Below are 18384 nucleotides of genomic sequence, written 5' to 3'. Positions count from 1 at the left end.
GGGCAGCACTCACGCAACACATTGATAAGATATTTTCTATCAACATTGTGTGTACATATGTATTTACGTACAAACATATGTTCTTTATGAAGTGTTTGCGGTTTTCGCAGTGTGCACCGCTACTTAAGTGACTGTTTTGTGTGTGTTTAACTCATAACAAAGTCGGATCGACATGGTGCACGTCACAGAGGATGTCTTCGCCGAGGCTGCAGTGAATCCATTCACCAAGGAAACGGGCACGATTCGACGCTTTACGCTGAGCAACGATGAGCAGATGTCCGTGCAGATTCTAACGCTGGGCGCCACCATTAGCAGCATTAAGGTGCCGGATTCTCAAGGTCAGTTGGAGGACGTGACGCTCGGATTTGATGATTTGGCGGGCTATGAAAGCGAACAGAATCCCTATATGGGTGCCACCGTAGGGCGCGTCTGCAATCGCATAGCCAATGGCCGTTTTGTGCTGGACGGCAAGACAATTGAGGTCAGCCGTAACCGGGGCCAATTGCAGCTGCACGGCGGCTTCGTGGGCTTCAACAAGGCGCACTGGCAAGTGCTGGAGGTGCTGCCCAATGGCGTCAGCCTGACGCACACCAATCCCGATGGCCACGAAGGCTATCCCGGCGAGGTGACCGCCACGGTGCGTTTCACGCTCACCGAGGACAACTGCCTGCATGTGTGCATGGATGCGGTGAGCAGCAAAGCGACGCCCGTGAATCTCACCAATCATTCCTACTTCAATCTGGCCGGGCACAAGGCTGGTCAAGCCGGACTCTACGAGCATACGATTGCCATCAATGCCTATGGCATTACCGAAACGGACGCGGACTCCATACCCACGGGCAAAATACTGCCCGTGGATGGCGGCAAATTTGATTTACGGATCGCCAGCAATCTGGGCGAACGCCTCCGGCAGCTGGAGCCGGCGCGTGGCTATGATGACAACTTTTGCGTAAAGTTTACGCCGCCCGCGAGCATTACGAACATTGCGAGAGTTGCGCATCCGCCAAGCGGTCGCTGGCTAGAGATTGCCAGCAATCAGCCGGGCGTACAGTTCTATACCTCGAACTTTTTGCCCAACCAGGCGCAGAGGGAGAGTCCGCTGCCGGGCAAAGCGGGCGCAGCCTATGCCAAACACGGCGCTTTCTGCCTGGAGACGCAAAAGTTTCCCGATTCGGTGAATCACGACAATTTTCCCACAACCATATTGCGTCCCGGCGAGAAGTATCATCATGAAGTAATCTACAAGTTTGGAAAGCAGCGTTAAATTGTCTATAATACTCTATATGTATACAGTGAAAAGTCGCTTGAGCGGACGAACGCTTCAAAGTCCAAGATATTATAGGAAGAAGAATCTCAGATTCATTTAATATTTTCTAAATTCTTAAATATTCCTAGACAATGCCATCCTTAGACCCATTTTTGATGAGTACAAACAGGCGGGCATATTTATGTATGTAAAGCAGACATTTCCAACTCCATAAAGTATTTATTTTTCGACAGCCGAGTCGATCTTGCCATGTCCGTCCGTCTGAACGCAGCGATGAATCAATAAAAATCGATTTCGAGTCTTGTCTTTAAAGTATATCTCGCAGCTTACGAGCTGCCAAATTAGGTATGTCTCGTATAGTTTATGCAGATCTGGAATAAATCCCTTTCTTCTATAAGGTATGCATACCATACTTAAGACCTGAATGTACATTGTAAAGATCGAACAACAAACGGCGAAGTAATTCCACTCCCAAATTGAAGGCTGCATTTTTTTTAGTTTTCGTCCGATCGAAAGTCAGTTTCGCCTAAGGCAAATGTTCATCTGTAGAGCTTTCACTGTTTATATATATATATATAAGAGAATGTCATGTATGCATATAATCCCCTGTAGCGAAAGCTCAAGCAGTTTTTTTACTAATAAACTGATAGCACGCAGAAAAGTTGTTTATTATGTAAGCTCTGATAAGGGGAAGTGCACGCTCGGGAGCTATAAACTGGAGCTATTATCCAAGGCTATATATAAGGCGGACGATAACTCGACTCCATAGTTAAGCAAACAAATGAGACAGCCTTTCTACACACTGTACCTGCTTGTGCTGCTGCTGCTGCTGCTGTGCCCGTGGCAAATTCTCAGCCAGGGCCATTTACGGATTATCAATGGTTCGGCTGCGAAGCCCAAGCAACTGCCCTACCAGGTGGCACTGCATGTCTACTTCGGCAACTCCGGCGATGAGCCCAGTTTGTGTGGCGGCACGATTCTAACGAAACGTTGGATACTGACCGCAGCGCATTGCCTGCAGGAGCCGGACACAAATTTGTGAGCATAAAAACCAACAACAAGCCAAGTCGGGATTTATTTACAAACCATTCCAATTTGCAGACTCAAAGTGATTGTCACCGCGGGCGCTCTGAACAAGACAAGAAAAGACGAGCCCGGCCACATAGAGCTGTTGGTCAGACGAAAGGACACAATTGTGCATCCTCTATACGATCGTCACACGGTGGCCAACGATATTGCACTCATTCGCCTACCCAAGGATCTAAAACTGGGCGCCTATGCGCAGCCCGCCAGGCTGCCCAGGGGCAAGAATAAGTTCAATCTGAACGGTCGCTCGGCCATCAGCTCCGGCTGGGGCCTGACGGCCAAGCAGCGACCCACCGACATATTGCAGTATTTGAATGTGAAGATCATTCCCAATAAGCTGTGCGAGCGTCTGTGGAACAAACAGCTGAATGGCGAACGCAAGCTCATACTGGACTCGTTTCTGTGCATTGATTCCAAGGGCGGACTGCCCTGTCGCGGCGACTCGGGCGGCCCCTTGGTCCTGAACGATGGCAGCCTAACTGTCGTTGGCATCGTCTCACACGGTTACGATGACAAGTGCCAGCTCCAATTGCCGGACATATTTACACGCGTCGCCTCGTTTATCGATTGGATTGAGCAGCACACGGGTCGCCTGAGCAAGGCTTAGTGTTAACTAGATTAAAAATGTCCAGCTATTGGAGCTGCAACTATTTAGCTCCTCGTTGGCGTATTGTTCATCCAGAGACGGGTATTTTTGGATGAGGACTTCAATTGGGGAATTATGTTTCTATGCAGTGCATATTATAATTTAATCCAACATCAGCTGATTTTATTTATATAAAACAAGCTGCATATTGATTTTAGATCTAACTGATTCGAAGCAGGAATTACAACATTTTTCTACTACAATTTTGATAGGAACAATCCCAAAAAGCATTCGAACCTTATCATATATTTTGCAAATGGTATTTTTATAACATTGCAGAGGATATTTTTGTGTTGTTATGGAATCTGTAATGCATAGAAGGCAACTTCTCTAACCCTAGAATATGTATATGTTCAAGAGCCGAGTCGATGCAGCCATCGGCATAATCCGTATTTCTGTTGCAAGCAAAATGTGCCTTATCAGGCAGCAATATTACATAGCTGCCATTAGTCGAAAACTAAGTTGTACGAAAAGCATATCTGAATTTCAATATATCTTGACCAAAGTGAACGTTTGTGAACTCTTCTTAAATATAAGCAATATCTTAACAAGACAGAATCGTTTAAGAAATAAGTTGTTGTATGAAAGGATTGTCAATTTGCCGACATATCTTCACAAAAGCCAGCAATTAGAAACTTCACAATTTTCCTCACATATCTGATAACTTGAAAGAGTATTTAATTCGAGGTAGTCGCTCTTGTTTCATTTTGAGCTGGAAAGACTCTGGCGAGGTAAGATTTCATTACTTGCGGAAAGCCCAGTTAGGGAATTGGAGATTGTGGCAGGACATTGTTGCAAATCCTGCCACACCCGAGTCGAGTGACCTCTGCTCAGCCCAAACCCAGTCTATTTTAGACTAAATAAATATTAAACACAAACAGATTTTCTTTTCAAACATGTGCTTTATTCTTATTTCTCATACAAACTCCATACGCTCCCCTTCTCGTACCCATACTTTCATATGTTTTTGTTGTCATTTTGTTTAATGTTTTGTATTTTTTGTGGCTTTGCTAAATTTGTTGTTATCGTTTGTTTTGTTGTTAAATGGGTTGATAGTGTGTGTGTGTGTGTGTGTGTGTGTGTGTGTTTTAAACAATTCGCTTATGATTATGTTTGAATGTACTCTTTGTGGGATTTGTATCGCTTACGTGTGGCTAATGTTGCTGATTAATCATGAATTAATTTGCATATTATTTTGTGTTTGTGTTTTTTTTTTTTTTTTTTTTTTTTTTTTGTTTTATATATTTTTACTTTTTGCAGTTTTATGCTTATGTAAATGCAATTTTCAAATGTACAAAATCTAATGTTAATGAAAATAATGTTAACGCGCTAGCAATAATATTATCATTTGGTTCACCAAGAGCATTTTCTTTTAAATCGTATTTTCATATGTTTTCTTATTTTTCATTTAAGAATTACATATGTTTGTATGTACACAAGTTTGAAACAAATTTATTAAAAAATTCTATACAATTCGTTTGTTGCTAACAAAGAAGAAGAAGAGTATTTAAGAACCTTGGAAAATAATTGTCGTTTCGTATTGTTTATAAGACAGCTTGAGACTTGAGAAATTTTACATATTTTTGTTATTGGTTTTTCTTTTAACTTCTCGCCTTTGAAATTCACAAATTTTTTTAAGAAAAACTATAAAATTGAATGTAATTTGAATTGTTTTTGCGGTGTTTATTTACTTTTGTTTTGTGGGTCTGTCAAATATGCGGGCCGGTTCGAGACTTCGATGTGATTCCGAATTCGTGAATCCGAATCGATTTTGAAACGGTTTCATTTCCACTCGAACGATTCGTTTTATTTCGATAGGTTTCTTGAGGCTTGTAGTTTTTAATTGAGAATTAGAAAAAAATGTTTATGCAAGCAAGAAAAAGTTTTTCTATTTGTAAATACTGCACTAATATTACAATATAATGAAATGGGTTACTTAACATTCCGAAATTTGCAAATGACACGTTTTTATTTCGATTCCGAAAAGTTGCCACCGCATCGAAATCTTTAACAGGCCCGTTGGGTATTTTTCTATGCGTTTAACTAGTTTTATATGCATACATGAAATATTGTATATGCTTGCCTATGAATCCATTCGATTTTCTATCAGTTATATGTCATGCTCGAGCATTCCTTCGATATATTTAAAAAAAAAAAACCAATAAATTTCGTATTTACTTTGTGGGAACACAGCGATATGATAATGGCAATTCGTTTATAGGGGTTTGTTCGTGTGAATGCGAATGCCGAAACATGATATTGTTTTTGTATTTTTATTAAGTATAGATTTTTATTTAGTTTTAGTTTTGAGTTTCGTATAAAATGTTTTGCTGGGATTGTTTTAAATTTAAATTTTGTTTAACATACGCAAAATATATTTTGTATATATTTATTTTTTTATTTTTTATTTTACTTTTCGTTCGTTAGCTTAACTATCCTTTGTATATACACATATATATATATATATATATATATATATATCTATATATATGTATAAGTAATTATTATTTTTGCTAAATTTTTGTTTATTCGTTTTCGTTTGTTTTTGCGTTTTGAAACAGTAACTTTCAGTCATCTTGTAATCATAATAATACCTATATGCAATATTACATACGTACAATATATTTATTAGAATTATTATTCGTTTGTTGTTGTTTATGTTAATTTGTTGTAAGCGTCTCGTGTACATGCATGAAAATGCAGTAAAAAAAAACGCATTTCTTATATAGTGTGTCGTGTTTATAGATTTTAATTTAAGTTTCGTTTTTTTTTTTTTTTATATATATATATTTATTTATTTATATTCTCCTCTAACTGTTGTATAAAAGCTAAACGTTTATCGCTGCGTATGAAAATGTTTTGTTTTTATTATTTTTATTTTTCCTGCTCTCTAATCTTAATTGTTGTTTCGCTTAAAAATTGTTTTCAAATTTTTAAAATAGCTGTTCAACTTAATTTGATTCATTTTCTTCTTCTCTTTTGGCAGTTATCGTTTTTTGTTAGGTTTCGTTATTTTTGCTGCTTTATGTTTAATTTATATCAAGATTTGTGTTGTGTATAACTTTTATGTTCAATATTATTATTATTATTATTATTATTATTATTATTATTATGTATATGCTAAGCAACTAACTTTGGACCTTTCCATTGCGCGACGCACTATATAAGAAAACTAGCTACTTGATTATTATTATTATATATTTCGCGTATAATTTATATATATATATATATGTATTTATATTTATGTAAATATTATCTTGTCTGTATGTTATAAAAATTTAATATGCAATTTCGAACAAGGCTGCAAACAAGTTTCTGAACCGAACCGGTTCGAACTCTGAATTCCAATTTCTTGTTAAATATGAGCCGAAACCTAAATGGAACTAGTTGCCTAAAGAACAACCGAATCGAAACCCGAAATGAACCATTTTTATTCAAAAATGGTTTAGTTAAAAGTAAAAAACTGTTGGAGAAGTCTTAAGGATAAAGCATAAAGAACTTGGGTTTTAACGGACCATATTTGGGCAGAGATCAATAAATAGAATAACTTTATTAAGATTTTTTCAAAGTATATGATAAAGTGAAACAAAATGTGAATTTTTCTGGTGTAGAAATCCAGGTTCACGAAGCAGGAAGCTGGTGCGAACCAGCGACTTTTCTTTTTGCGCTAGTTTATTAAGATTTTAAAAATATATGATAAAGTGAAGTAAAGTGAAAAAAAAAACTGGGTTTTCGGGCTTAATAAACCAAGTTCACGAGCCGCGCCTTAAGGCAGGAATCTGGTTCGAACTGGCGACCTTTCTTTTGTGGAAGTTTGCATAGAATAAAATAACTTTATTAAGAATTTAAAAATATATGTATCAGTGAAATAAAGAAAAGCCTGGATATTTCGGATGTAGAAAACCAGGCTCACGAGCCACGCCTCAAAGCAGGAAGTTAGTTCGAACCGGCGACCTTTCTTTTTGTGTTAGTTTGCAGCCCTGATATCGACAAAAGCGGCAAACACATAATGGAGTTCCTTTCATTTTATTTCAGATGCCCACTTAATTGGCCACCGGCCTGCCAGTTTCAGCTAACGTTGCAGCTCGTTGCCAGCGAAAAAGTATTGTACAGATAATGCAACAACGAAAACTGTCTGTCCGGGCAGTAGAGGGGCAACAGCCTCGTGTAGAAAATTACGACTAGAACTAAGACTACGGCCAAAAAAAGTCATCAGTCGCACTCGGGTCCCTCCGAGAAATGGCCGCGCACATCGAGCGCCGATGCCAGCTGGAAAACGATATGCGACAGCGAGGGATGCTCGAGCAGTTCGTTGGCCGGCAGCTGGGGCTCACAGCGCGGTCGCATGTGGCGTCCACGGAAACCGCGATGCAAACGCAGCACCACATCACAGAAGACGAAACGTAGAATGAGTGTGCGCAGAAAATCATCGCCAAAGAATTGAACATAGGAGGAATCTAAAAGGCAAAAAAGATCAACCCCATTAGAGTAAAGACCTGCAATGTTCAGAGCGAGACCTCTTACCGATAAATCCTATGCCCTGTTCGATCTCATCGATGCGACAACGCGTGACCAGGCGCGAGGCTTCTGTTATGAAGCGATCCACATAGGTCTGGCAGCGTTCCCAGTGATGGATCGGCACATCTCCCACATTGCATATGTAGCAGAGCGCCGTGAGCGGGGAGTGCAGGAACAACGTGAACAGCGACCCATGATGCTGTACATCAGCTGCAATAGAGATACAGAGAGAGAGAGAGAGTATAATGTGAGTAGAGCTATATCTTCTTTTTACGGTATATGCACGATCAAATTATTTATCGGCCAATTTAAAATCAATATTCCGTCAGTTCGCGCCTGGGGCCTGGCAAAACCCACGTAAAAGTAAAGTTGAAAATAATTGTCAAATTTGAACCGGCGACTTCTCATTTGCTGGTTCGACGTTCAGATTCTGGCAATAATGTGTGAATAAAAACAAATTAGCTAAACAAATATGAAAATTGAAAATTACTGTCAAGTTTGAACCGGTAACCTTTCATTTGCTGGTCCGACGCTCAGACACTTAAATCGCGCACAACCAAACTTTTCCCTACTTGTAGGTCGAATATTTTAAAACTCTAACTTAGCGCTCACTTTCGAGTAGAAGAAAGAAATCCTTTGATTTGGGCTGTCCTTAGTGCATCAGTCATTCAGTCATCAGTTAGTCAATCAGTTAATGAATCTGTCAATCAGCCAGCGAATTTGTAGATAAATAGGAATGTTTACCTTGAAAAGCGGGCGGCACATCTTGCGGCGACATTAGAACGACCAGCGGCTGGCCAAAATAGCGGGGTATGTGCTGAAAGACAAACGAATTATCCGAATCGATGATAACGAACATGGGCCGACGCGTAAACGGATATAGATCGCCCGGATATAGGCAGTGGCTCTCCTTGTAGGACTTGCCGCGACAGGACAAGCCGCCGCCATCGACGCTGTCGCGCTTCACGCTGGTGCCCAGACCGCCCAGCTCGTAGCCATCTGTGGAGGCAGAAGATTAGACAGGATTACTGACCAGCTGAAGTTGCTACTCACAGTCCTCGGGATGCTTTGTGGTGGAGAAACAGCCGTCCGCCGACATATACAGGAGCAGAGCACCGCCCAGGGGCAGTTCCTTAAAGCCGCTGGCAAGGAAGACCAGCAGCTGGCTAATCGAAGGCTTGTACAGTAGATATTTGTGTGGATTGTCTCGATAATGACGGCCATTCTCTAGATAGCCCTTGGAGCCGGGCACTCCGTATGGTGGTATGCGACTGGCCGCCGGACTCGCATCGTGCCCGTGCACAAGGCCATGGGACATGCTCAACGGATTCGTTGCCGCTTCCGTCGGTTCACGTTCCAGCGTCTGCAGCATTCTGCAGCCAGATGAATTTCATTTTTACACAGAGTTTCTCCAGTTAGTGGAAATATTCACCTAAACATGTCCATCGTCAGCTCAGAGAACTTGGCCTGTTCGCATGCCGAACCAACAATCAGGATCTCCTGCAAACTGAGCGTCATATGCGGCGATCTCTCGCACGGCGGCGTCGTCAGCGGTGATAACCTAGAACCGGAACCACTGCCCATCAGTCGTTGTAGTTGTGCTGGTCCACAACCCAATTGCGGTGGCCCGTGCTTTCACAGAAGAATTGAGAATGTGGCGCACTAATGAGGTGATATATATAGGGCTGGGAGAATGGGGTTCGTGTGTGTTTTGTGTGTGTTTGAGAGGATGATTATACGTGGGGAGAACATAAGAAATCATAAAAGAAGGGGTGTCTGTGTGTGTTACCACTGAGAAAACAAACTATCTAAACGGATATATATACTTTCGAGTGAGTAGCACAGTGGGCTAAGTAAGGGTTTGCGCAATTTTGCGAAAATAACTAGATAGGTTTAAATATAACTCCAACAAACATCATATTAAATGCAGTTCTTGGTTAGAGCGAAATGCTTAATATGTCGAAATAAAGATCTTGACCATCTAGTGTAAGTTATAGACATCTCTCCATTTATAAGATCTTCATATATAAAGATCGTGTTTTAACTTCTCTTAAGTATTTATTTTTACTATGAAAATGTCTTCGATAATATATTAACAATCGGACAAAATAAACAAAATTTGTTCTTCAGATCTCTTTAGAGAGATCTATAATTCTAATTAGAATTTGATGTATGGAAGTTGAGATAATTATTTAGTTATTTATACAAAACATTCATTTAAATCTTCTTAAACCTCAAAGTAAGTGTCAAGGATTTTATAAAGAATTAAGTTTAAACAGACAGATGATTAGGTCAATCATGCGATCATCATAAGTGAAGATCTTGGAAAAATAATGAACTGAGATCAAAAAATTCACAAGTACTCAAGATTCAAGTATATCCATTTGTTTCTCAGTTGGTGTGTGTGTGTGTGTGTGTGGATGTGTGTGTGGTGCATGAAGTTGGGGGGAAAATCAATGGAAAAGTGCGTGATGAATGAGAACAGTGAGTGTTTTCTTTGGTGTTTTCAAGTCTTCTGTGATAAGCACAATAAATGAAATAATTGATAGCAACAGAACTGAAGCAAAACTCGTATACCTACGCAAAACATATAAAGAGTCAACCCACAGAGAGAGAGAGAGAGAGAGAGAGATAGAGAGAGAGAGAGAACATATCTAACCCCACGAGCTCTCCATAGACTCCTACTCCGCCGACGAAAGCACGGGCAAGGTGTATGCTGAATGGTACATCGGATTGCGCCAACGACTCACCTGTGCGATAATATGATGGGATTGGAATCGGCGTGGAGTACTGCCACCGCCGCCTCGGCCTTGATGAAGCCCTTGATCTCCTCCAGCACCAGCGACCATTCCAAATGATCTTCCGGCTCGTAACTGCAAATGGGCAAAAGATTAAATCTGATCAGCAAATGCAATTGCCGTGCATTTTACGTGTTCGTGTACTCCTGTATTTGTTTCTCCAGCTCCGTGACCAGCTCCCGCACCAGCTTCATTTTCTTCAGCAGCAGACAGACGACTATGAAGCGTGCATAATACCGCAACTTCTTCACCATCAAATCCGGCCGATCCTCCTTGGCAGCGCGCGAATAATACGCTCGTCCACGTATGGCCGCATAGAACTGATACGCCTCGTTCAGGTAGTTCGTTTCGCTGGTTCTTAAACTATTCCAAATAGATAAACACCGAAAATTTAGTAAAATGCATTAGCATTTGTAATATTTGCTCTATGATATAGTTATTGGCTATAGTCTAGATTGAAAGCCTATTTTGAGAAATAGTTCCCATGCCAGCTTTGTGGTATAGAAGATAGATGTTTGTTTTGGAACGTACAACTTTCTGCGACTATTCAGTTGATTTAAACTAGATTTGAGACATTAAACTTGTTCATACCAGAACTAAATTCATGATCTAACAGATTTTTCTTTGACTGGCAATATGATATAGAATACCCATCTTGAAATATCTATTGTATTTATTTAGAGCACACAAGAACTTGTAGCTAGCCTGAAAATCCAATGAGTTCTTCATACAAGAACTAAAATTATGATCTAAATTCATAAAGGATCGTTCCTGTGACAGCTATATGATATAGAAGAAGTATTTGTTTCAGTTCATGTTATCATCATAAAATTTCTACTTACAGTAAAGATTGAGTATATTTGCTTTACAGTCAAAACGATCAAACAGAACTATGATATATGTATATATCTATCTATCTAACTATAATATATTTCTACGTTTATGAGATCTCAGTTTCATGAGTATAGCCTTATAGAGAGTCGATTCCACATGGAACACTCAGGGAATTGCGCAGTCAGAGCTAGCCGTTTTTATATTTTATATAATACTCACTAATAGTGATAATAAAGCTGTCCGATTTTGCTGGCTATTTCGCCAATTTGCCAGCGTTTCAGTCCATATTTGGAGTCGAGGACCATGCGATGTTGCTGCTGAAACTTCCAGAGCTTTGTGTAGACATCGAAGGTGCGTCCAAAATAGGCTTGCCACTGCCTATGCCCATACTGCGGCAGATCTCTGTGTTAATTGGAAATATATCGGCATTAAATATATATAAAAAAAACTGATTAATTTTGCATACCTGAGTCCATTGAAGAGCTGTTTGGATTTCTCTAGCAAATGGCAAAACTCCAAGACAAGCTTTCTATCCTGTTCCTCAGTGGACTCCATTTTCACCATGCCGTTCTCTGCCGCCCCAAAGTGTTATGTCTGCGAACCGGATGTGCTGCAAAAGAAAGGTTTAATATCTGATATTAATGAATCTTTTGTTTGGCTGCGCCGCGGCACAACTCCGTGTCCGTTGCCATCAGTTGGCCAACTGAATCATGCAATCCGCATTTATCCATCTATCCCACATGTATCTATATCTATCTATCTTTCTATATGCGCATCTTGGTATATAATCGCCGCAGCAAGCGCTGCCCACTTCAGATTCATTGAGCCGCTCATTGAGCCAGTCACATTGATTATAATGATGCTAAGAACAAGTAAGCGTACTCCAATTGAGTCGTACCGACTAACAAACACCCTGTGTTGTAAAGACTTACTAACTTATTCAAATATTTCCTTTTCGGAACTCCTAAATTGAAATTTACTTGCTATTATTTAAAACAAATCAAAAATATAAGCACGGGTATCTAGCTGTGCCTCTTGGAGATTTTTTAAATATTTCATTTATAAATAACTCGAGTACTTAAAGTCTGATTAGCTTAACATTTGCAATGCTTTAATATGGCCTCCAAATATGCTCACATTCCAAAAATCAGGGACTTACTGTTGAAAATAGATATTCCTATTTGAGTATCTGAGCTTAACTCTACTAAAAACCAAAGGAACAAACAGTTTGTGTATATATATCCCAAATATATTCTCCCTGTTCCATTCTTCTTTTCTTCTTTTATAAAGCCAATATACCCGCTTTGCGCAGTTCTCATTGGGCACAGGGCATAACAATGTTGATGATGTCGTTGTCAATAATCGTGAAATACAATAAATGCCAATGCGGCGTATGCTTAATGTGCATTTTGTTCATCGCCGCATTATTAAATATATAATTTTTATGACACATTTGTCAAGCGCAAAAGCAAAAATACTTAACCATGCGAATTTATCGCTGGGAATCGTAGCTATATTTCGATTTAATTCAAATCCGTCAAGCCAATTTGGATGATGCAACATTTCGAGGCTGAACAGAGTTGAATTCAAGTTTAATTAAAATACCAATTTGCAGCTAACAATTACTTTGTTTTTTAAGCGCTTCGAGGGGGGCGTCAGGGAAGAGGAACAGACGGGCAAATGGACAGAGAGAGAGAGAGAGGGGGATAGAGGCAGGGAAAAAGGGAGAGACAATCGATGCAGTGCATCAAAAGCTCAATTAATAACGCCCGAGCTGGTGACTAAACCAAATTGGAAACAAGTGAGAATGCCTCAGTTTGAAAATGATCGACTCACAGATACCCTGTCTTCTAGGCAATTCTTTATTATTAGCCGGAAACTCTTAAGAATTTGTGGTTTTATTATTCGTGTATATAAAAACATACTCAATATATTTAAAAGTATATTTTTTTTTTCAATTTTGGTTTCGAATAGCTAAAAGTAAATGAGAGTCTGGTCTAGTTTCCAAAAGAACTCCAAATAAAAGCATATTTGAAAAAAGAATAAATTGAAAAGCGAAGCTCCCAAATTAAAAGCTGATATGACAACTATTCTGTATTTCTCTAGACTCAATTGAGAATTGGAATTAGGCTCAAATAAAAATATGCATTTTCCATGCATTAGAGGCTTTATTCCAAGATTTGTAAAAGTCTTCAAACAAGCCACATTAAAGTGGAATGCATCAGTAAAGATTGGGAACTTGAAAAACTAAAATCGAAGCATTCTATATATTAAAAGAGCAACGTAGTTGGTTTTTATACAATTGGAAGGTTGGGTAGTGGAAACATATGGAAACTCTAACTATACAGGAACTCCCATAAAACATATTTTTTCTAGCTAGTTTATATATTCTCTGAGATCGCTGAGGTTAGCTCAACATTAAGCCCGATATAAAGGCTCGGACAGGTCTTTCAAGCATTTCAATTATTGAATGAATGGGCATTGAAAGAGGCCAAGGAAAATGTTTGCGGAAAACGCAGAAGAAAAAATGATGATTAAATGTTGAAAGCTGCGGAGAGCGGAGCTGCGTTCAGGAATCGGCAGAGCAAAAGGGTCGCTAGTGCAAATGGCGCCACGGCGACCACATTGATTTCGGTTGAGCCAAACTAGGTCGCTGGCACAAAAACTTTCAATATGAGCTCATCAGCAGCAGCAGCAGCAGCCGCAGCAGTCAGAACTGAGATGAGCAGAAGCAGGAGGAGGAGAAGGAGAAGGAGGAGCAGCAGTTGGTAAATATGGTTTTTAGGAGGCTGGCAAAGGACATGCGTCACATTGGAATTGTGTGAGAAGCGACGCCACTTCATATTTACGGCGCCCTAATCAAATTAAGAGTCCATTTAACAAGTGCAAATTACATAATATGAAAATTACGCATACGCAACGTGCGACGCGTCGAGATGAACGAAGCGAGGCGGGGCGGGGCGGGGCGGGAAGCCTAAACAAAGCTGATAAACTAACAAGCTGACTCATTCTCCCCTCTCGCTCTCACTCTAAATGCTAGCTGTGACAGCGTCCATAACTGGCTGCTGCTGCTGACTTCATTACGATTACCATCATCATTAACAGCGGCAGCAGGAGGAGAAGGAAGAGGAGCAGCAGCAGGACTCAAGCAACAGCAGCAGCATGTCAACATGTGGAAACCGGAAATGAAAAAACACAAATACTAAGCAAAGTCGTTGCCACTATGCCAATGCTTATTAACACACACAGACAGACACACACACGCACACACACAGAGTATGCAGGCAGCGCAAGCACAGCCCACAAATCACAACAAGTTCGTTTCGCTCTTAGGTAGTCTGGGAAATTATAATTCCTAAATTTCCCATGTAGTTCTACTTTGGGGAGAATTAAGATACGAAAAACGTAAAACCATTTACCTGGTTTGGGAATTTTTTAACTATTAACTGTGCTCCAAATGAATCCCAAAAATCGAACAGAAAATTTTAGTACAACTCTGAAGTTTAACTCTACTTCATTAGCATCAAGCGTCATATTTTTCTTTTTAATTTTAGCTATAGATCTAAAACAGTTAATTAGCTAGGGAAATGCTAAAAAAAAAACCTAAAGTTGGGAGAAATTTTTTGTCCGCGTTAAGTGTTTTGTTTAAAGTTATAGCTATAGCATTGAGGCAGTTCCAAAACTAATCCTTCAGCTTACGGAAACTATGGTAAATCTTACCCAACTCTGCCAGCATCAAGTAAATGTTAAAACCACCCTAGTCTAAGGTGCTAAATTGTGGTCATTTCTGATTTAATTTAATTTGTATATATTCAATTGCTATTGAAGGAAATTTCACTAAAATCCACGTAAATGAGCGAAAAATGAGTGAAAACGAAAATGCTGATAATATAACCTGGTCCGGGCAAAGACTGAAATAATTAGCTGGCATTTAATATAAGTGCACACTTAACGTATAAATTACAGGCCATGCCCTAATGCCTCATCATAGAAATCGAAGATTTATTGGCGCGAGCCAAGAGTGCAAATGGTCAAGGACATTTTTGTCGCCTGCCAGTTGACTGCATGTTGTCAACGTGGCAAAGGCGAAGTATAAAAAAAAGAAGTTGCGCCTCACTGCTAGCTTCAACTAGATGTTGTTGCGTGTTGTTGTTGTTGTTATTGTTGTTGTTATTGTTGTTGTTGTTGTTGTTGTTGTTGTTGTTGTTGTTGTTGTTGTTGCTGTTGCTGCAGGATGACAACTGCTGCTGCTGCTGGGAAAATCCCAATTCGAGTCAAACAAAGCGCGCTAAAAAGTATGCAACGCACTTTGGCGCTCATCGCTAGACGCTTTTTGACTAACTGCCAAGCGGCACACACACACACACACACACATACAATTGCATGTGTGCGCGTGTTTTAAATGCCCGCCAGCACTCTGGCAAATATTACTCGCATGCTCTTTGCTTTTCGACAAAGCAGCGCATTTCTTCTTCTCTCTCTCTCTCTCTTTTTTTTGTAATACTTATTTTCAGTTTTTCTTCCTCTTTTTTGTTTGTTGTCTGTGTGTGTGTGTGTGTGCGTGTAATCCTTCAAAGGCATTGTCTGCCACACATTTACACACTTAATGGCATTTTGACACTGATAATGATGTTGTCATGTGCATCCGCAGCTAACATCAAGTTCAGAGGCCTCGCAGATCCCAGCTCGAAAGCACAATCGAGCATAAATATATGTATTTGTATATATCCAGCTGGCAGTTGGCAGCTTAGGCTACAAATTATTAGACCTCTGATGAGTACAACAATTACAGTGTACGCTCGACTGAACGGACAGCTGCTGACTGGGGCGTGCCATTGGATATGTGTGTATGCAACAGGCGGAAGAAGGCAGCTCCTACTCGGTCTGGAGTATATACATATATAATATATATATATATATTCTTGTTCGAGATGACAAGCTGCTTCGACTTAGCCAAGTCCGTCTGTCTGAACATTAAAGCTGAAGAATTCAAATTTGTAATATATTTAACCTTATATATAATATCTCCTGTAACAACTTCAGCATATCTCGAGTATTATAAGAGCTAAATACTAAAAACTTGTAGGTTTTCGGAAAATATATAGAGATTTATGTAGGTTTTCGTATAATATATACGGCTTAAGAATATTTATACCTCCTACATTACCCCATAAAATTTTACGAAGCCCATTTGTAGAACACATTTGTGGACTAAGACATTAAGCATTTGCATTTGCAGACATTTACATACCATATTTATAAAAAATTTAAATTTCATAAAGATCGGACTATAAGCACCGAAGCTTATTAAGAAATACCTTAGACCTGATGACAATTTGAGTTGGCTTGTATTTATCTAAAGTTGACAAACAATTATGGTATACAAGATTTTCAATAGTATATCCATTAAAGAATACAAAAAGTATACATACAAAAATGATTTAAAATAACAATAATTCAACAAAAAGTATCACTTTTCGAGCGACCACTGTACTAGCTTTTAGTTGTGTTCTACGTGTGGCTTCTTGTCCGAAAAAACTTTCCGCTCGCACATCGTAGTTTGCTGTTGCTGTGATATTTGTTTGCCTCTGTGACTGGAGGCAGTTGAAATTTTTTGGGCATTGGCAAATCTGTATTTATCGAATTGATTAAATTACGTTGCCTGCAGCAACACAGAACAAAAGTTAAGGCTATTCCCAAATGCTTAAACGCCAAAAAAAATAACAAAATAATTGAGGCAGTAAAATTGTTTGAACAAGCGTTAGAAAATAGTTGTCTATACTAACAATAGAATGGCTATGCAATTGGAATTTGGAGTTTTGCGGAACAACCCTTGAGTATTTTTTGACGTTAAGTATCTCCGAAATTGACTAGAAACTCTTAAGCCAATAAAGACAACATAGGGTAGCTATATTTTTATAAATATTTCTCTTTAGTAATAATAAAAAATTCATTTTTCTCAATTTGGAGTTTTGCGAAACTACCCTTGAGCTTTAATTGACATTGAGCGCCACGAAAGATGGGGACTTTCCCAAAAACTCCTTTGCCTATAAAAGCAACCTAAATCAGGCATATTAACAAAATGTTTATTCTTAATAATAAAGTAGGCAAACTTTTTTAAGCTTTAATTGACATTGAGCGCCAAAAAAGTTAAGACTTTTCCCAAAAACTATTTCGCCTACAAAGACAAAGTAAATCAGGCAAAAAAATGGTTAGACCAGCAAAACAAAATAGTTATTTTTAATAAATAGTAAATAAGTAATAAAAAAGGAGGAGCTTTTAAATTTGGAGTTCTGCGGAACAACCCTTGATCTTTTGTTAACTGCGAGCATTAGCAAAGCTAAGGTTGTTCCTAAAAACTATTTTGCCTTTTAAACCAAACCAAACGGAATATTGAACATTGAGCGTCACGAAACTTAAGGCTATTCTTAAAAACTGTCTTTCCTTCAAAGACAATCTATACCAGTCACATTTATAGAATGTTTCTCTTTAATAACAAAGTGGGCAAACTTTTCTTTTGCGAATTGGAGTATTGCGGAACAACCCCTGGGCTTAAATGAACATTGAGCGCCATTTGCAATTTAGAGAACTGCATTTAATCGAGGAGCAAAATACAAACCTACCTTATCATTGTTGTACCTGCCGCCGCTTCTGCCTCTGCCTCTGCCGCTGCCACCAACAACAACAACAACAACCTTAGCAGCAGCCGCCAGGGCAGCCGTTGCCGTTGCCGTCGCCGCTGCCGTTTGTCACCGCGCCCGCTGGCGGAATGTGAACTGCTTTAACTGTTTGATGGAGGTGGAGGGGACTGTGACGCTGTGCTCCGTCTCCGTCTCCGTTGCCGCCGCTGCCGGCGCCTTCGATTCCGCCGTGTTTGTTGTTGCCGCCGCCGGTGTTGCCAGATCCCGTTAGCCGCCCACGCTCAGGCTCCCCGCTAGCAGCGCTCCAAAGCCACACCTAACATATTTTCCTTCTGCTCCGGCAGGTATATGAACGGATGCTCGGAACTACGCGTTTTCCATGGCACTTTCACTGCGTCCTTTGTATCCGTTTTTGCCGGTTAACGTTTCACGCACTTTTCGCCTTTTTTTCTCGCCTTCCTTTCCGTTTTCTTTTTTTGGCGGCGTTTGCACTACTTTGATCCTTCGCTTATGTTGGGTTTCTGTGAGAATTTCGTTTAATTTATGGGACACACGAGTTCATGTGATTTGTGGAAACGCGTTGCGAGCGTCGTG

At 39.7% G+C, this 18384-nt stretch overlaps 3 protein-coding genes across 5 annotated transcripts; 2 read left to right on the top strand and 1 right to left on the bottom strand.

Annotated features, from left to right (window-relative positions):
* Window positions 1-172: 172 nt before the first annotated feature.
* LOC115762655 (aldose 1-epimerase) lies at window positions 173-1492 on the top strand. Its single transcript, XM_030704962.1, has one exon. It carries the CDS (start codon window positions 173-175, stop codon window positions 1262-1264), a length of 1092 nt encoding a protein of 363 aa, XP_030560822.1. The 3' UTR covers window positions 1265-1492.
* Window positions 1493-2042: 550 nt separating this feature from the next.
* LOC115762720 (brachyurin) lies at window positions 2043-3096 on the top strand. Its single transcript, XM_030705046.1, has 2 exons — window positions 2043-2305; window positions 2369-3096. The coding sequence occupies exons 1-2, from the start codon at window positions 2049-2051 to the stop codon at window positions 2958-2960; spliced, it is 849 nt and encodes a 282-aa protein (XP_030560906.1). The 5' UTR covers window positions 2043-2048; the 3' UTR covers window positions 2961-3096.
* Window positions 3097-6258: 3162 nt separating this feature from the next.
* LOC115762762 (protein SCAI) lies at window positions 6259-18067 on the bottom strand. Of its 3 annotated transcripts, none has more exons than XM_030705105.1 (10): window positions 17773-18067; window positions 11616-11759; window positions 11369-11551; window positions 10448-10678; window positions 10268-10390; window positions 8950-9093; window positions 8571-8890; window positions 8262-8516; window positions 7524-7727; window positions 6259-7456 (listed from the first exon to the last, which is right to left on the bottom strand). In XM_030705105.1, the coding sequence occupies exons 2-10, from the start codon at window positions 11711-11713 to the stop codon at window positions 7212-7214; spliced, it is 1803 nt and encodes a 600-aa protein (XP_030560965.1). In that variant the 5' UTR covers window positions 11714-11759; window positions 17773-18067; the 3' UTR covers window positions 6259-7211. The 3 variants fall into 3 exon arrangements, with proteins under 3 accessions (XP_030560965.1, XP_030560967.1, XP_030560966.1); XM_030705107.1 differs by having other exon boundaries at window positions 8950-9078; XM_030705106.1 differs by lacking the exon at window positions 17773-18067 and adding an exon at window positions 14569-14586.
* Between the last annotated feature and the right edge of the window lie 317 nt (window positions 18068-18384).

The sequence above is a fragment of the Drosophila novamexicana genome, unplaced genomic scaffold (genome assembly GCF_003285875.2).
Source record: "Drosophila novamexicana strain 15010-1031.04,08,12 unplaced genomic scaffold, DnovRS2.1 tig00000644-arrow-pilon, whole genome shotgun sequence".
Lineage (NCBI taxonomy): Eukaryota > Metazoa > Arthropoda > Insecta > Diptera > Drosophilidae > Drosophila > Drosophila novamexicana.
The sequence above is the reverse complement of the archived record's forward strand: the minus strand, read 5'-3'. Positions and strand labels throughout refer to the sequence as shown.